General features: G+C 43.7%; 1 protein-coding gene across 3 annotated transcripts in view; it reads right to left on the reverse strand.

The window, feature by feature from the left end:
- Cadm1 (cell adhesion molecule 1) overlaps positions 1–16,860 on the reverse strand; it is a 321,034-nt gene that overhangs the window by 54,786 nt on the left and 249,388 nt on the right. For all 3 annotated transcript variants that reach the window (XM_028783700.1, XM_028783699.1, XM_028783701.1), the window contains exons 2-4: positions 10,724–10,870; positions 9,011–9,163; positions 1,122–1,259 (exon numbers count right to left, since the gene is read on the reverse strand). In XM_028783700.1, the coding sequence (XP_028639533.1) occupies positions 1,122–1,259; positions 9,011–9,163; positions 10,724–10,870 (438 nt within the window). The remainder of the gene's footprint in view (positions 1–1,121; positions 1,260–9,010; positions 9,164–10,723; positions 10,871–16,860) is intronic.

Here is a 16,860-nt window from a genome sequence, read left to right on the forward strand (position 1 = left end):
GGAGGGAGTGAATAGGCCTAGGCAGTCCTTTCCTGAACCCTGGACTCCCGAAGCACGACACACCATTAACTTTCTTTGAATGTTTTGTGTGTGCCGGTCCACAGTTAATGGCTCAATTCACTTAGACAGAGAAACTCCTCCCTTTCAAAACCATACCTAGGAAGTAGGAGTTTAAGACAGAAGGAGCTTTTGGAGATTGGCTGCTCTCCTTTTCTGGATATAGATTCCCACATCACCTATCTCAAAGGGCCACCTTCTTCCTCACACTGGTTAATTATTGAATGAGCACACATACAGTCCTTATTCTGCCTCAGGTGCTTCCCCAGTGCTTGGTAAATGTTTTCTCATTTCATCTTCATAATAACACCCCAGTATTATTGTTCCTTTTTTAGAGGAAACTGAGGCACATGGCTGAGTAGTTCCATTAGAGGTGAGTGCTTTGTTTAGGCACTACGTTCAGGGCAACCTGGAAAAGGAACAGAGCCAAAGGCTGCCAGCTGTGAGTACTCGATAGAAAATGCCCACATTTCTACAATACAGGGCTATCCAAGCTCCCTTAGGGTCACCCCAAAGGCAGAGACTTTGCAGAAGAATTACGTGTTCACCAGCAAAGTCATCTCTGTAAGTTCTTAATTAACATAAGCTCTTAGTCTGCAAAGCTCTTAGTCTTGCAGGAGAGCACATAACCACAGCTCACGGACGGTGCGATGAATCGTCCTGAGAGTGAACGGCCTGAAGTTTAAAAAAACACACAGCATGAAAACCTGGGGTTCTACACCATCAAGTCACCACAAAACAGGATAAAAGCAGTGAAACCTGAGGCACAGACAGAGACAGCCTCAGACGTCGGGACATCCCTGACATAGGCTCTTCCTGGTCTTGAAGTGTTCCTGTTTACAGTTTGCTTCACCACCAACTCTCAAAGCACAGAGGGGTGGATACGAGCGAAGGCAATAAAAGCCATCTCGTTCTGGCCTCAGATGTTTTTGCTAATTGATTAGAAACTGTATCTGAATGGATACTTTTGGTTCAGGAACAATTGTTTGTAGTTTCCACAAAGGCCCACTTGCTAGAGTCGAGTGCCCGCTCACTGCTTCATGCCTGAGCAGTCTCCATCATACCTTTGAGTTCCTTGTTCCCTTTGAACCACCGGATGGTCGTAGCCGGCTTGCTGGCCATGGCAGTGCAGTTGACTTCAATCTCCTCCCCTTCAACTGCCGTGTCTTTCTGGATATCGATCATCAAGTTACGTGGAGGGACTACAAATTAAACACATATGCTTTATAAGCAGGGGGCCCGCTTATGGACTGATCCTCGTCTTCCTTAGGGATCAGCGTTATTGTTACCAATAAAGAGGCAGACAAGGGACACTGCTGATGGGATCACTTCCAGATGACAAATTGCCAGGGGAGGGGAAGAACTGGACAGACAACGTCCTGTAAGGTGGATCAGGCATAATCAGTTACTTCAGAATGTCTTTCCTAAATGTCTTAGTGACCAGTGACCACTCTCCAATCCCTGAATTATCACTGATTGAGGACTAACAGTCGAGACATTAGTCATGAGAAAATGGATAAGGAAAGAGGTAGAAAACCAAGAGAACAGACACTATTGAAATCAATGTCCTTATCTGGAAGCCCCTGAAAGCAACACTTCTCCTTGAACCCAACCCTTGGATTTCAATCTTCATAGGAAAGACTTCAAAGTCTACTAACCATGCTAAAAACCTTGGAGTCCCTTAGAAGAACCACTCACCACAAACACTGATGGAAAAAGTATGCCTCAGAGTCGGCTCCACTGAACCAGACTGAAAGAAGTTGAGACACGCTCCTGTCCTTCAGTGAGCAGAGTGCCACTGAAAAGAAGGTTCAGCAATATAGGGAAATGCCAGGTCTGTGCAAGCACTGACCATACTCCCAATTCTATGGCTCAGATCTTGGAAACCAAAGGAGAAAGAGATTCCCAAACGCTTGAAAGGCACTCAGATATCAGAATTAAAACACTTTTCTAGAAGCATATTAAATATCTCTGTAATAAAATAGTCAAAACAAAAGGCTTGAGGTCAACACACTGACTAGCAATCGAGGGTCTGAGCATGACAGTAGTGAAGAGGAGGACTAGAGCTATCTTTTTTTTTTTTTAATATGAAACTGAGTTGAAGGTGAAACTTCATACAACGTGTGGTCCTACCTCAAGACTGAGCCTCCTGAAATAAAAATCAGTGAGAATACAGAATTCAGTAGTGTGAGTCTAAGAATATGAGCCCTGGCCACCATGAATAAGCAAAGACAGGGCTGAGACTTATGATTAATAAGTTTCTCAACTCAGAAGAGAAACAAGAAATTAAATATGTATAAACATGCCATCCTGACCATCAAGTTGAATAATACATCTCTGATACTGCTTCAATAAATTATGGGATTAAACCATGTTATTTGGGATTTCCAACTGTTCCAGTCCAATGTGAAAAGTCTGCCCACAGGAAGACTTTCATACTGAATTAGAGCGACTGAAAAGTCTTATTGGGTCTGATGAAAAGGGGGAAAACAAAGTGATTTGTTGCATATGTTTCTCAGCAAGATGGCACACTGTGGCGGCAGGGAGGGGGCAGCTGCTGGAGCAGACACTCTGCTCTCTGTTCCCACTGCATGAGGAAAAAACCACGTTTGCTCAATCAGGTAGCTTGCTAATGTGGTCTGGCCCAAATGAGTACTTACTTACTCATGGCAAAGAACTACCCTGGCTTACATTTTAAAAACTAAGCAGGAGACAGTTTAACATCCAGTTTAGGTGGGTACATCTGATGCAATTTTTTGAGACCCAGAAGGGGGGCAACAAAGAAATTGGTCTGATTTGGCTGACTGTGTCCTTTACATAGTTTATTTGTGCGAATGACAGCTGTGAGGGCCACAGACTGCCATGGACAGGACATCCTCAGGTTACGAAGACACTGCACTCTGAGTACAGGACGGTAGCAACAATGAAGGAAGACATGCTCCCGTGGGATCAGATGTTCCTGGAAACCATCTACTAAGCCTAAGGAACAAAGATCTCAGAAAGTGACAGCACAAGAGAGGTACAGAGGACACCGGGGTGTCAAAGGTCACAGAGGTTCCAAATAAATTGGAGCCCAGAAGGCAAAAGGCAGCCTTGCGTTCCCAGGGGAAATAACAACAGCGATGAAGAAGTCCTTGAAGTTGGCACACTGGACACTTCCTGATGAGAACAATAATCACTAATGTCATTGTCTGAGTCTGGCGCTAAGGATACAAGAGAGGGCAAACAGCTAAAGCCACACTGACAACACTGGAATTCCTCTGAATGGAGTATTTCTCTCACTTCATGAGAAACACGGTGACAGGCACACAAAATGCAGACACTTTCTTAATGGGAAGAGATCCAGGGGTGCTGAGACCCCACCCAGGCACTAAGTCTCAGGGGCACTTGGCTTGGATGCTGTCTGTCGGTTGTGCTCTGTGTTCTGGGCATCTTGTCCTTGTTCTCTCATTTCTTATTGTAGGTCTGACGACACATCCAAACTCCTCCCTCATAGTCTCCCCTGCCCACTCATTTCTTTCCTCGTTACTTTTCTTAAGGGCAGGACTGCTCTTTTTAGCACACAGTTTCAGAAGTCCTTGGTCACTGGGCTCTGTGTTTCGGGGCCCATAGCTGCACAGAACCACGCACAATGAGGAAGCTGGGTAGAGGGTGAGGCTGTTCACGTCATGGCAGAAAGGAAGCAAGCAGAATGGACCTAGAAAGGGCCAGGGCAGGAGGGCATAGCTCCAAGGACATGCGCCTCCTGGACATTTCTTTCAGGGAGGCCCTGTCCCCTCTCTCATAGACGATATCATATTACAAATCAATCAATCCCAAGACTAATTCATTGATTAGGTGAGACACCTCAGGATCTAACCACTTTCCTAAAGCATGGCAGCTAGTTAAATAGCCCAGAACACAGAATGCCTTAAGAGATATTCACATTCAAACTCTAACGATCTCCAACGGCAGCTCTTGGGGGAAAACCTTTACTGCCTCCATTTGGTCCTAAAGATGGTGTCTGTTCCTCCCAAATCACCAAAAATGTCTGTTAATTCAAAGTAGGGAAATAGTTGAGCAGGTGTCTTTGTGGGATGGTAGAACATCTTTTGGATATATGCTCAGGAGTGCTATAGCTGGGTCCTGAGGTAGAACTATTCCCAGTTTTCTGAGAAACCACCAAATTGATTTCCAAAGTGGTTGTCCAGGGTTGCACTCCCACCAGCAGTGGAGGAGTGTTCCCCTTGCTCCACATCCTGGCCAGCATATGCTGTCACTTTAGTTTTTTATCTTAGCCATTCTGACCAGTGTAAGATGGAATTATACCCAAAGATGTTCCACCATCTCACAGAGACATTTGCTCAACTATGTTCATAGCAGTTTCACTCGTAATAGCCAGAAACTGGAAACAACCTAGATGTCCCTCAACTGAAGAATGGATAAAGAAAATGTGGCACATCTACACAATGGAATACTATTCAACCATTAAAAACAAAGACATCATGAACTTTGCAGGTAAATGGATGCATCTTGACAGTATCATTCTGAGTGAGGCAACCCAGTTCCAAAAGGACATACATGGTATGTACTCATGAATAAGTGGATATTAGCCATAAAATATAAGATTGTCCACACTACACTCCACAGACCCAAAGAAGCTAAATAAGAAGGACGTCACAAGTGAGGATGCTTGAACCTCACTGAGAAGGGAGAACAGCCACAAGAGGCGGATGGAGGGAGGGACCTGGGTGGGAGCGGAGATGGGGAGAGGCCAGGAGAGGAGATGGGGAGAGGACAGGGGGTGTTCAGGATCCAAGGAAGGAGACAGAAATAGGCGGGTGTACAGGACAGGAAACATGAGCAGCACCGTTCGGCTTCTGTTAGGGGGCTGAAAGTGTGACAGGTGGTTAAGGTTCATCTCTGACTTTCTCCACTGCTGGTCTTAGCTGTGTGCCTTTTACCTGTTGTAAATGGTACACTGTACGTGCCTGTGACCTTCAGAGTAATCGGGTAGGTCTGATTCCCAGGATTACGCTCCTGTGCAGCTGGCATCCTCTTTATCTTAAGCCAAGAGAAAAGTGTGGAAAACTCCAAAAGCCAGAAAACATACCCTGTGTAGAACTGCAATGCGCTTGCGTGTCATTGAGGTCATCCATCGGTTTGAGAAGTAGTGCAGTGATTTCCCCAGGCCTATAAGTAGTTTTCTCAGGACTGTGAGCAGTGGTGCTCCTCTTGGTTGAGACCAGAGGAAGAGGGAGGCAAGCGGGGTGGGGGCTGTCTGGTTACTAATAAGTATAAGGTTTGATAATTTGCACTTTTGATGCTAAAAAGACACTTCCCTCAGACTCCCCCTCCAACCCCTATGTAGAAATTATTTAGTTTGAACTAGATAAACTCACAGAGCTCGACAATTCTTGGACTTTTAAAGAGCAAGGAAGAATTGGACAACACAGATCAGGTGATTCAAATTTGCCTTTCGGGAAACAGAAGGTTGGAGATAAAAAATTTATTTTGGCCTATTAATCCTATCCTACTTTTCTCCTTAACTTCATCCTGATTTCATAATGTCTATTCTAATACAAAAGAGGTCAAGTATGAAATCCATTCTAGACAAATGAATTCAAACTGTTGCTAGCCAGAGACCACACATACATGAGCCACTAAACAGATACAGCCAGTAAGAACTGCCTGCAGCCGTCAGTGGAAACAAGCACAGACCTGTCTGAGAAGGAGCATGCAGGGGAGAACCTGAATGAAATCACTCGGGGAAGCACCAGAAAATAGCCCCGAATGTCAAGGTTCCTGTTCGCTAACCTCAAACCTATAAGAGTGCTAATTATAAACATTACGCCTACAACATTGAAAAAAATCAGCAATATCAAGATAAGTCACATTAATTACCACAAAAGAGGAGTCTTGAAGCTGATCAGTATGTGAAATCTCACTCTAAGACCCTTTAAAATAATTAGGTTCTTCTGTTCCTGGAGTCTTAGCGCGAGCAGTCATTTTAGAGGAGGGAGCCGGAGTAATATTAGCCACGATTAGAGTAAGTGCATTCATCTCGGCACAGGGTCTTCTCTCTCCTGGTCATCTCCTCTTAAGAACAGAATATAAAGAGTCCTATACTGTGTGCATGGATAAGGACAGGAACGCCTCACAGGTGGAAGGAATGGCTCACAAGGCCCACATAAAGCATCACAGGAGGGGTTTTGGTTTACACAGGGATGAGATCTAAGCACAATGCAATAGCATAGAAAACATTAACAAACAGTCATTTCTGTATCTTATAATTATGCTCAAGTTTTTGCTGAATGTGTTAAATAGTTAATAGTCATATGCACAAAAACTGAGCATCTTCAACTTCTGGAGGAGTTGACAGCTGTGTAAGTACGTATAGAATCCTATTCAGAGCACCATGGAGAGCAACGGAGATGCTAATCCGTCATTCTCCATTCATTGTAATATCTAAAACTCTAAACCTTAGGAGGACGTCTTGAATGTGGATCAGTGGAAATTGTCAGATTTTGGAATATGAAAGACTCTCACACTGATGACAACAATTTTACTCTGTCAAGGAATCCTACAGTAACTTCAGTGGGAAGGACATTAAATGAATGCATAATATCTGCAAAAAGAACACTGACTAGTGTTACTTTCAAGTACACTTAAGTTAATGCTTCGATAAAATACAAGCAGGAACCTATTACTTCTAGAATAATGAGACCTCCAAATGGATTACAGGCACGATGCCACTCAGAAGCCTACGTGTTGGTAGCTGACGCCGAGCGCCGGGTATGTGCACAGTTGGACTGGTCCAGCACAGTAACTGAGACACTGACAATGGACCACTGACAACGGACAGATAGCAACTTCTTGACAATGGTCCCAAAGTTGTGCTCCTGAAAACTAAATGTGAAGCTCCAGAGATGTCCTGAAACATGGAACTGATGTGTGTGTGTATGTGTTTTCCCATGTCCATGCACAACACATGTATGTGCACATGTGTATCTATGTATGTAGAGCCTAGACCTCAGACATTGTTCGTCTGGTACCATCTACCTTGTTTATTCAGACAAGTCTCTCACTTGCTTGGGATCTTCAAATAGATTAGGGTGGCTGGCTAGCCCCAGGCGACCATCCCCCTGCCTATTTAATGTGTGAATTATAAAAGCATACTATCATGCCTCGCTCCTAGAGACTGAAATCAGGTCTTTTCACCAACTGAGCTATCTCCCCAGATCCCCAGATTCTTAGTTCTTTTTTTTTTTTTTTTTTTTTGGTTTTTCGAGACAGGGTTTCTCTGTGTAGCCCTGGCTCTCCTAGAACTCATTTTATAGACCAGGCTGGCCTCGAACTCAGAAATTCGCCTGCCTCTGCCTCCCAAGTGCTGGGATTAAAGGCGTGCGCCACTACTGCCCGGCCAGATTCTTAATTCTTATTGTGTGCTTTGTAACCTGGGTAGAATTTCTATGAAATTAAAATATCGAAACCTAAAGGCCCTTGTAGTAAAAAAAACATTTTGAAAATTTAAAATGTCACAGGTACATTTTGTTTCCCTGCCGGCACTCTTGAGGAGATGCTGCAAATGATGGCAGCTCTAATTTAGATGGTCACTGCACACACTTGTATTCGCCAAGATGTATTCACATACGCGTAGACAAGCAGAGGTGGAAAACTTCTGGGGTTTCCTGGTAGGTGTGGGTCATCTGCACAATACCAGAATACTCTTCCCAGCAGAACTTCTCATGCAGATCTCATACAGATTAAACCATAAAGTGAGGCACACATGACGTACACATGCACCCTTGTACATAGACCACGTTGGGAACTGTGTGGCCAGACATTAGGTCCAACTTTCTAAAAGCATAATTGGTCATATCAAGAATCTATGCAGGCTTTGGGTACACACGCTGGCTTAGTGAATTAAAACTATTCCCCCTTTACAGCTGTGTTTAAATGAAGTAATGAGGGAGCAGCCCAACATGCACATTCATCAACACATGTGTGTGCACACACCCTGTGAAAATGTCCTTTATATTTATTTATCTTTCTTCTTTAATCTTCACATCATTATACCAAGAAGTTGTAGCCTGCCGCCTCAAATAGACTTTGATTCATCATCTTCCTAAAGATGTAAATCAGAGATCTGGCCTCACTCTGCAGTGTTACGTCCTTGACAATTCAGTTCCAAAACCCTGGGACCAGCTACTGTTATGAACCAGAGTACGTATCTGTGATGACAGACTCAGACCCTTCAGCAGAGAGAGAAATACCATCTGACCGTATCAAAACACAAGCTGATCATGCTGGCCACTGGGATTTCAGTGAAAAGCACAATCTGGGGACCACAAATGACAACGGTCAAGCCAGTGATGGTGACCTCCCAGCCTGCCAACCATTTTCTACTGCTCCCTGCCAATTCACCTGCATCTGGTGGCAAGGAATGTGTTTGTGACTTCCTGCTCTGTAGCATGATCTGGGCTATTGGTAATAAACAGGGTGACAGAATAAGAAAGTCAAAGAAAAAGGAAGGAGCATATTCAAATGAGGATGCTAGTTCGATGGAGAAGCATCACAGGGTAGTCGAGCTTGGCCAGAGCTGTAGATTTGGGAGCCCTTCTCCCCCTCTCCTGCACAGAAGGAAAAAAAAAAAACTCGGGGTAGTTAGAACTGATGCCATTTCATGTGATGAGTGACTCTTTTGAGGGCTCTAACTTTCTTGATCTTTGCTTCTGAAGCTTGAGGGCTGAAACCCAAGAGCAGGTGGAATCTATAAAAGACGGCCAATTGCTATTCCTGAGAGCATTTGGTAAAATAGGCTATTTTTAAAATTCAGCGAGATGGGCAGTGATTCTCCCTAAAACAAGTTGCAGCAGTGAGACCCACTCTTAACTCTTTCCTTGCTACTGAAAGCCATTTGGTAGGGTAGCCTGAGCCATCCCTGGCTCTGGGACTAACGACCATATCTTACCCAGGACTGTGATGGTGGTGTAACTCTCCTGTGGGGGGTCCGTGTAGAGCTGGCAGAAGTATCTCCCTTCATCCGAAATCGAAACATTTGTCAGTGACACTTTGAGTTCACTGCTAGAAAAATTCAGCAGCTGAAACCTGCTGTCCTTCAAAGCTGTGAAACAAAACACAGTTAGTGACTGTGCAAAAGATGGCCGACAATCTATTTTCCTTAACTAGGCAAGGGAAGAAGTCAGATGCTAGAAAGACAGGCACAGAATAGAAATACTTTCTGTCTTTCTGTATCTGTATGGTACTATTTTAGGCTTCTGCAGTAGCTGCATACAGACCAACCCTGCTGACCTATTCTAAGGAAATGTAGGCACACACACCAGCACCACCGCCACCACTTGGGGCAATTCCAGGTTCTGTGCCTCTTCAACACCTATTCTTAAACTGTTTATGGTTTCCTGTCAGAGGCAGGCAAAGTGAAATGGGAAGGAAAGAGTAGGCTGGGAGGACATGTCAGGTGGACAGCAGAAGATTGGAAACAAAGGTACTTTGAGAACGAAAACGCAAAGCCAAAAACAAAGGAACAAAACCTATAACAACAATGAAATGAACATCAAACACAAGCTGGTCCAAATTATGAAAGAGAACTAAGAAAAAAAGTAATTTCAAAGCAAAATGTAGAATATTAATTTTAAACATGCTTTAGAAGATCACTTAACTTGGCCACATCTGAATTTAGGGGACATGAATTGAGTGGGACAGCCTGACCCAGTAACTTTAGAGGCTGTAGCCGGTTACACAGATCTGTAGGTAAGTCCACCTCATAGTGGAAAACTGATCAGACCCCCAGAAAGGAAATCAGAACCATAACAAAGTACTGTATGTGAGTTTCTTATTTAATATGAGAATCCTTCTTCAAAATCTCCTTCATTTAGAAAAGGTTATTAGTACCACATGGATGTGAAATCTGGTGAGCACCCTGTGGAGCAGGGCTCTTCTTCCACCAATGGGTTTTGGGAATGGAACTCAGGAGGTCAGGCTTGGGATAAGCACCTTTAGCCTCAGACATTTCATGGGCCCTTCTTCAGTCCCTTTAAATGGTCCTTGTTTATTAACTTTTCCCACAGAATGGCCCAAATACTAGGAGGGGACAGGAGGCCAAGTAGCCAAAACAGGCATGATGGATACTTGCATCAGTGAGGTATCTTGCCAAACCATGGCAACCACATGAGCCTTTGGTGTCATATACAATTCAGTTTCAAAGGCTGGCTTTTGTTAAATTGCATTTAAATTGAATTCAGCATATGGCTATCTCTGTGCAGCAGAGGTTATGGTGAAAGCTGCGGTCCTGTCATTACAGGTATAGATTGCCTTGGAAACACCACTCTTTAAACCAAACAGATTCCCTATCAGAATGCTATATTTTCCTTGCCCTACCCTATTTGAGTTGTTTGTGTCAGCTAAGTATTTGGGACTCGATTGCAATTCACCTTGAATTACTGCAATCAATTCCTATTGCAAAGTAAGACTTTTAAAGGGGACCATTCAAGGTTTCTATTAAGTAGAAAGATTATGATTGCCTGTCTCTTCTTCTCTCTAAAGAATTGACTAAACTTTAAGCATCTAACATTAAATTAGAAAGAGGTGGCCTTGGCAATCTCTTTATCAAGACAACACATAGGTAAACAAAAGTTGCTGTCTAATACTGTGGGCAGAGACTTACGCCTGAAGTCCCTGAAGTAAATGGTCTGCCTGTTGGGGTTCAGGAGCTGAATCACGGAGTCGTCACTCTTATTGACTTGGCAGCTGATGGTTGCAACTTCTCCTTCAATCACTGTCACGTCTTTAGTAAACAGATTCTGTCCATCACCTTTAAGAAAAGAGAGAGAAAGGTCAGATGGAAGTCCCATCATTTAAATTTTGGTCTATGAGCTCCATTAAAGCAAAAGCGAAGTCAGAAATGTATTACAAACCCAACGTCTGCTATGACCCTAAATACTTTTCTCCCTACTTCACAGAACGAGTCATCAAACTAAGGGAGATCTAGGTTAAGATGCAACTGAGCTTGAAATTGACATGGTTCTAAGAAAGTAAGTGGTGCTGGTGTCCCAACCTCCGGTATTTTGAACTGTCAAGCAATGTGCTGAGGTGGAACAAGAAAGACCAGAGTACTAGCTGCTACGAACATGGAAGCTCTCCCATCGAAAAGAGGGAAGGTACGGCCAAGCTTAGACCATATGCCCTTGATCTAGGGTAAACTCATGGGCCAATTATTGAAGCAGAAAGAGAAAGACTCGTTAAATAACCTTGACTAGTTAGCAGGTGCTGACATTTCCAATGTACAGGCAGTTCATTTTGTCATGTATGAGAATGAGGACCAAACTATGTATAAATCCTTGGGATGTCAATAAGATCAGAAAGCCTACAGTTGAGAGTCTGATTTAACTCTCACAAATACACCTTTATAACTCACCCAAAGCTCAAGATAGGCCCGAGCTCACCGCCCTCCCTGCAGATCACCCCTTCAGCTGCAAAACAATTTCCAGAACATGTCAAAATGTGAGAGCTTTCAGCTCCACTGATACAAGGCTTATCACTGTATCTGCTCTAGCTTGCAGCATCAAGATGTGTTCCAGCAGCCAGAGCATCTCCTAAATGTGTGAAAAGATCCACAGCGCAAGGCACAAGTTCAATCTAGAAGCAGAAGATAAGGAACTGACGAGCTTGATTCTGTGGCTGGCAGAAGAGGGGACAGGGAAGTCCGGGACACTCTCCTAGCCTTTAAGAAGCTGAGATGTGGGTAAAACAGACATCAAATCTCTACTTCCCAAGCAAAAGGTGTATTTACAGGCAACAGATGTAACAGTCATTTAAGAAGGGGTAAAGACAGACTGCTCTTATATCAGGGAATTTATATAAAGTCCCCAAGACAGTTTCCCACATACAAAATGGGGGCAGTAATTAACAGCTATCCCACAGAGTTGTCACACACACAAAGCAGTTAGCATTGTGTCTAGCTTCTTGTCAAACCAAACAGATGGTAACTGCTAGTACTATCAACACTATCACCATCTCGATGACATCATCATCATCATCAGGGTCATCATCAATACCACCACCACCTCCACCATCACATCACCCTCCTCATTTCTCGAGGGTCCCAAATCCCCACATGTATTAAGCCATTATCATGTATGGGGAGTAGCAAATGCAAGAATTCAGGCTAAGGATTCCAGCTCTCTATGTAGCTAGAATGTGTCAGTTTAGGGTAGCTTCTTCACTCCTTGAATAAATGTTGTCACATCAAGAAGCAAAGGTCAAAGATAAATGATACTTTAAAAAAAATATAAAGGTAGCATAAACAGAGGCACCGTCAGGATAAACGGAGAATTTCCACCTGCAATCACGTTTCAAGGATCTTTTCTTGGCGGGACACAGGAAGGAAGTGTGATGGGGTGTCTAAAATGGCTTAAAGCCAAATCCACCTAGAAATAGACCAGCCCCTGGCAGAGGACTAGAAGAAAGGAAACCAGAAAGGGGGAGAAATGATTAGGGGTGCAGATAAACAGAATGCCTACTGCTTGCAGAGTAAACCCAAATGAACCTTGTCCTTAAACTCTATGAGCCCAGGGAATGAACCCTGTTGGGAGGATACTGGCCTGTGTAACAAAACTCTATGGCCCCAGGGAATGAACCCTGTTGGGACGAGACTGGCTTGTGTAACAGGAGGTAGGGGGACTGTCCTGGAGAAGCTTGGAGGGGCTGGGTGCTGTTACAGAGTGGCAGCAAAATGAAAGTGATCAGAGAAAGCAATGTGGGTGTTTCTTATTTTTCCTCTGTGATTACTGTGACAAACACAGAATTAAAAACCCAGTACGAAGGGATGGCTTATTCCAAGGTACAAGCTAAGAACAAGGTGACTGAAACTGCTGCCAACCAAGCCAGCTCTTCCAGGTGGATCTGATGGCTCTGGAGAAGAGTGACTAGAGAGCAGGACACCAGACACCGGATTGTTTGCTGGGTAACCTAACCAGGTAAGGAAATTAAGGGAAAATCAGGCTGTATAATGTGGGGATAAAGTAATGTTAAACCATGGGCTTGCCTTTAGGAGACAAGGATATCAAACAAGACCTTTTTGGGGCAGGCAGGGATTTCTTCTATCTGTGGGGAGTTTATTAGCAACACAAACAAGATTCTTCAACCCATGGAAGGTACATGTACAGAGGCTGTGAGTTCACAGGCATCAACCCCTTTGGATATCAACTACTACTTTGAAGCTCCCAAGACTTAAAGCTGCCTCTAATTTAATCCTGTTCTAATAAGCTAGTTTCTGGGGAAACAACTTGGCTCTAATTTTAGTCCTTCATGGAAGTCCTAAGGCCAGTATATTCTGAGAGAAGGCTCCTTTATTATATTCATAGTAGCACAAGGGGTGGAAGTCGAGGAGTAGAGCATGGTTTTGCATTTTAAGAACAAAAGTAGTGACAACATTAAGTCAAGGGTTTTTTTAATAACATATAGTACATATGCTTAATTATTACTGAAAATGGGGTATTACATAGCCAGTCCATTTACCATTTTCTTGTACTACAGAACAAGTCACTCGGGTAAACTTTGGCCAGCCATCTACAAACTTCTGTCTTTGCTGAGCTGCTCTGAAAACTCATGGAGACGTTGTTATGTGATGTTAACATCACAGAGTTATTATTTTCTTTAATTAAGACCAACCAGAAATCCAGTGTCTCAGAGAAATGTCAACTTCTAGCTATGCTAATATGGTTGTCCTATCAATGCAAAAAAATTATGTGATAATGAAATATTTGGCTTAAAGACATCAAAGTGCTTTGGCTGATGGTGGTGGCCCAAGGATGCCATTCTTTAAAAAAATCACCAATAAATTATACGGGTCAGCTGGATGACAGTTATATTAAACAGAGCCCTATACTTTGAGGCACCATAGATGGTTGCAATGGGATAATAATGACCTATTTATTTGAGGCAAAGGACTTGAGTGACAGCAAGGAAAATACAGTATATATGTCAGTACTCTACTGCCTGAAGCCTTTATGTAAAAATAATTTCTGCTCACATCCTCAAATATGTCTTCCAAACGGAAGGGTACATACTAGGACTTGATAAATTTCCCCCTTGAAATGGATGTTGAGACAATTAGGTTGTCACAAAATGCAATCTCATGTGTAGCAGGAGAGAAACATGCACCTTCGGTATCTTTTTTAAAGACTGCATTAAAAAATCCTTCAGAGTTTTCTAAAACTCAATTAGCTGACATGCTGTCAAGGAAGGAACAGTACATGTTCTGGGGAACAGAAATCAAACAGGTAGACTATCTAGCGATTAAATGAGGCTGTTAACAGCCAGGTAATTTACTTTAGGGGTGGAACACTGGCTGGCGTGTGTACACATTTTCGACCACTAATTGGTATATTTGGATGAAGTTTGGGAGACAGAATCAAGCTGAATTTTAACTTATACAAGAAGTTATTGTGATATATGGTGGTTTCCTATAAGGTTCAGATTTTTTGTTTTCTATTTTCCTATGTGTCTCTTCGTGTGTGCATGTGTGCATTTCCGGAGTCAGTTATCTTCTCCTACCGTGTGGGCTTCAGCCTTTGCTCACTGTTCCATCATGATAGCCCTGTAGTTTGTGTTTCCAGCCAGTCTTGCTCTGTGTCCCAGGCTGGTCTTCTACTAGCTATGTAGCACAGGCTAGCCTCAAACTTACGGCAATCTTCTTTCCTCACTGTTAAGTGTGCTGGGATTACAGACACGCCCCACCACACTGGCTAACTTTCAGAGTTGCTCCATAATCCCTAAAAACAAATCCCTGAATCAAAGAGAGCCCGCCATCTGTGAGCAAGCACCTTCCATTAAGCCGCTAGACATTTCTTGGACAGACAATAACAAGAAAGCTTATTGTCTACAAAAGGTGAAACTTACTCTGGTGTCTACCAGTGGCCATTATAGCCCCTTGTTAGGAGTGGTGTAGGGACACAGATTCCTTATTAGCTTTTTTCAGCTAATATAATTGCTCTAGATGCTTTTCTCAAACCCCATATTTTTACACACTTTCTTTAGATGGCATTGTATAAAATGCTGGATTCCATCAAGTCTATTCAATCAACAGTATGTTCTTACAGAAGTGACAAGTGACAGGATTTCAAAGCCAGAAGTGGAAGTGAGAAACAAGAAGGAGCACTAAGGTGTCCCCAGTGCTGGGCGGGGTACTGGCTGCTTCCCCATCTCCAGACTTCTGTTTCACTGCCTCCACCATAAAGACTGGACTGCAGAGATTGACTTGGGGAAGGAACTTTCCTGGTCGAGTTCCATAAGTGGGTGAGCTGAGCTGGTGTTAGAACCTGGCTCTGGAACACCCCCCCACCCTAACCCCACCCCCACACCCTGCTTACCAGCCAACATCTCAGGACTGGTTGCTAAGGTCCCTTGGGCTCTGTCTTGAAAATTTTACTTGTTTTTAAAGAGGGTTATTTCCTTATGAGCAACTTGTGTTTTTTTTTATTTCCATAATTTATCCTGAACACAATTACACACTTCAAGATGAGAGAGAGGCTGTCCTGAATGTAAAATACCTGTTTACTGCTGCCTCCTCCTCTTCCTTTCTGGGCTCAGCACTCTCTGCCCCCAGAGAAAGCCTTTATTACTAGGGCTCGGTGGGCATTTGCCAGTGCCCAGAACTCTCGCCCTTGCTGCCTGGCTGTTAACAAATAAAACTCTTCATTTATATTGGGGGAGGCTCGCCAGTCCAGCCCACAATAAAAGGATAAGTCAGAGTTAAAACAGACTTCAGCTTATGTTGTGGTAGCTATGGCAACTCCCACCTACCCACGCACACAGAGGGGGACCAGGTACCGTGACACTTAACTGGGCAGGCGGTTTGCCCAATGGAGCAACACACAAAGCCCCTGGCCTGCACCCCGAGCAGCTAAATCATATTAGAGAACCTCTGTCCACATCCCTGCTCTAGGAAAAGCTGAACCCCCAACATTAACTTGGCAGGGTTACTGTACAAACAGGAGGCACTCAAGCCCCAAACGCAGAGTGCTAACAGAAAACCCATGCTAATGATAACAAACTTGGGCAACTCTTAAAAACCTGTATTACAGTCCTTGAAGGTGTACTTCTGAAATTCTGTGTGCATGTAAGCATGTACTTGTGTGTGGGAACGTGAGCCCAGTACAAGCAGATGTAGAGGCCAAGGCAGGATGGCAGGTGCCTTGCTCTGCCCCTCTACCCCTCTACCCTACTTCCTGGGTACTGGGTTCCCACTGGACTTGGAGCTCACAATGATTTTGCTAGCGTGGTGGTCAATGAGCTCTCAGGACTGCTTGTCTCTCCCTAGCCCCGCCCCCACACTAGGTTATAGACAGGAGTAGCCACACCCAGCTTTGATGTGGGCAATGAAGGTTCAGACTTATGCTTGACCAGCAAGTACTCTTCCCCACCATCTCCTCAGGCCCAATTCTGGATGCTTTAGAGAAATCAAAGACTCAGGGTTATACATTCTTATTCTCCAAGAAGCATCAAAGTTTGAAACTCTCAAAGAAACAAAACACCCGCATGTCTTTGGAAACCTTATTTTTGACTGCTGTCGGTGCCCCACGGGACCCAAAGCTTGCCCTGGTTTGTCACCCATGTGCCCCTCTATTGGGTCCTATTTTTACCACCCATTAAAATGTGCCTAACTCAGAAGAAGAAAGTCCATCCTGACCAAAGGCAAAGGCACTGCAGTTCCAGCTAAAGTTTTCAAGAGCCAGAACAGAGAGAGATGAATGTGTTCCAGGAAAAGAAATGAAAGGAAAAAAATTAAGATTCTGTTGAAAC

The sequence above is a fragment of the Grammomys surdaster genome, unplaced genomic scaffold, assembly GCF_004785775.1.
Source record: "Grammomys surdaster isolate TR1022 unplaced genomic scaffold, NIH_TR_1.0 1164, whole genome shotgun sequence".
Taxonomy (NCBI): Eukaryota; Metazoa; Chordata; class Mammalia; order Rodentia; family Muridae; genus Grammomys; species Grammomys surdaster.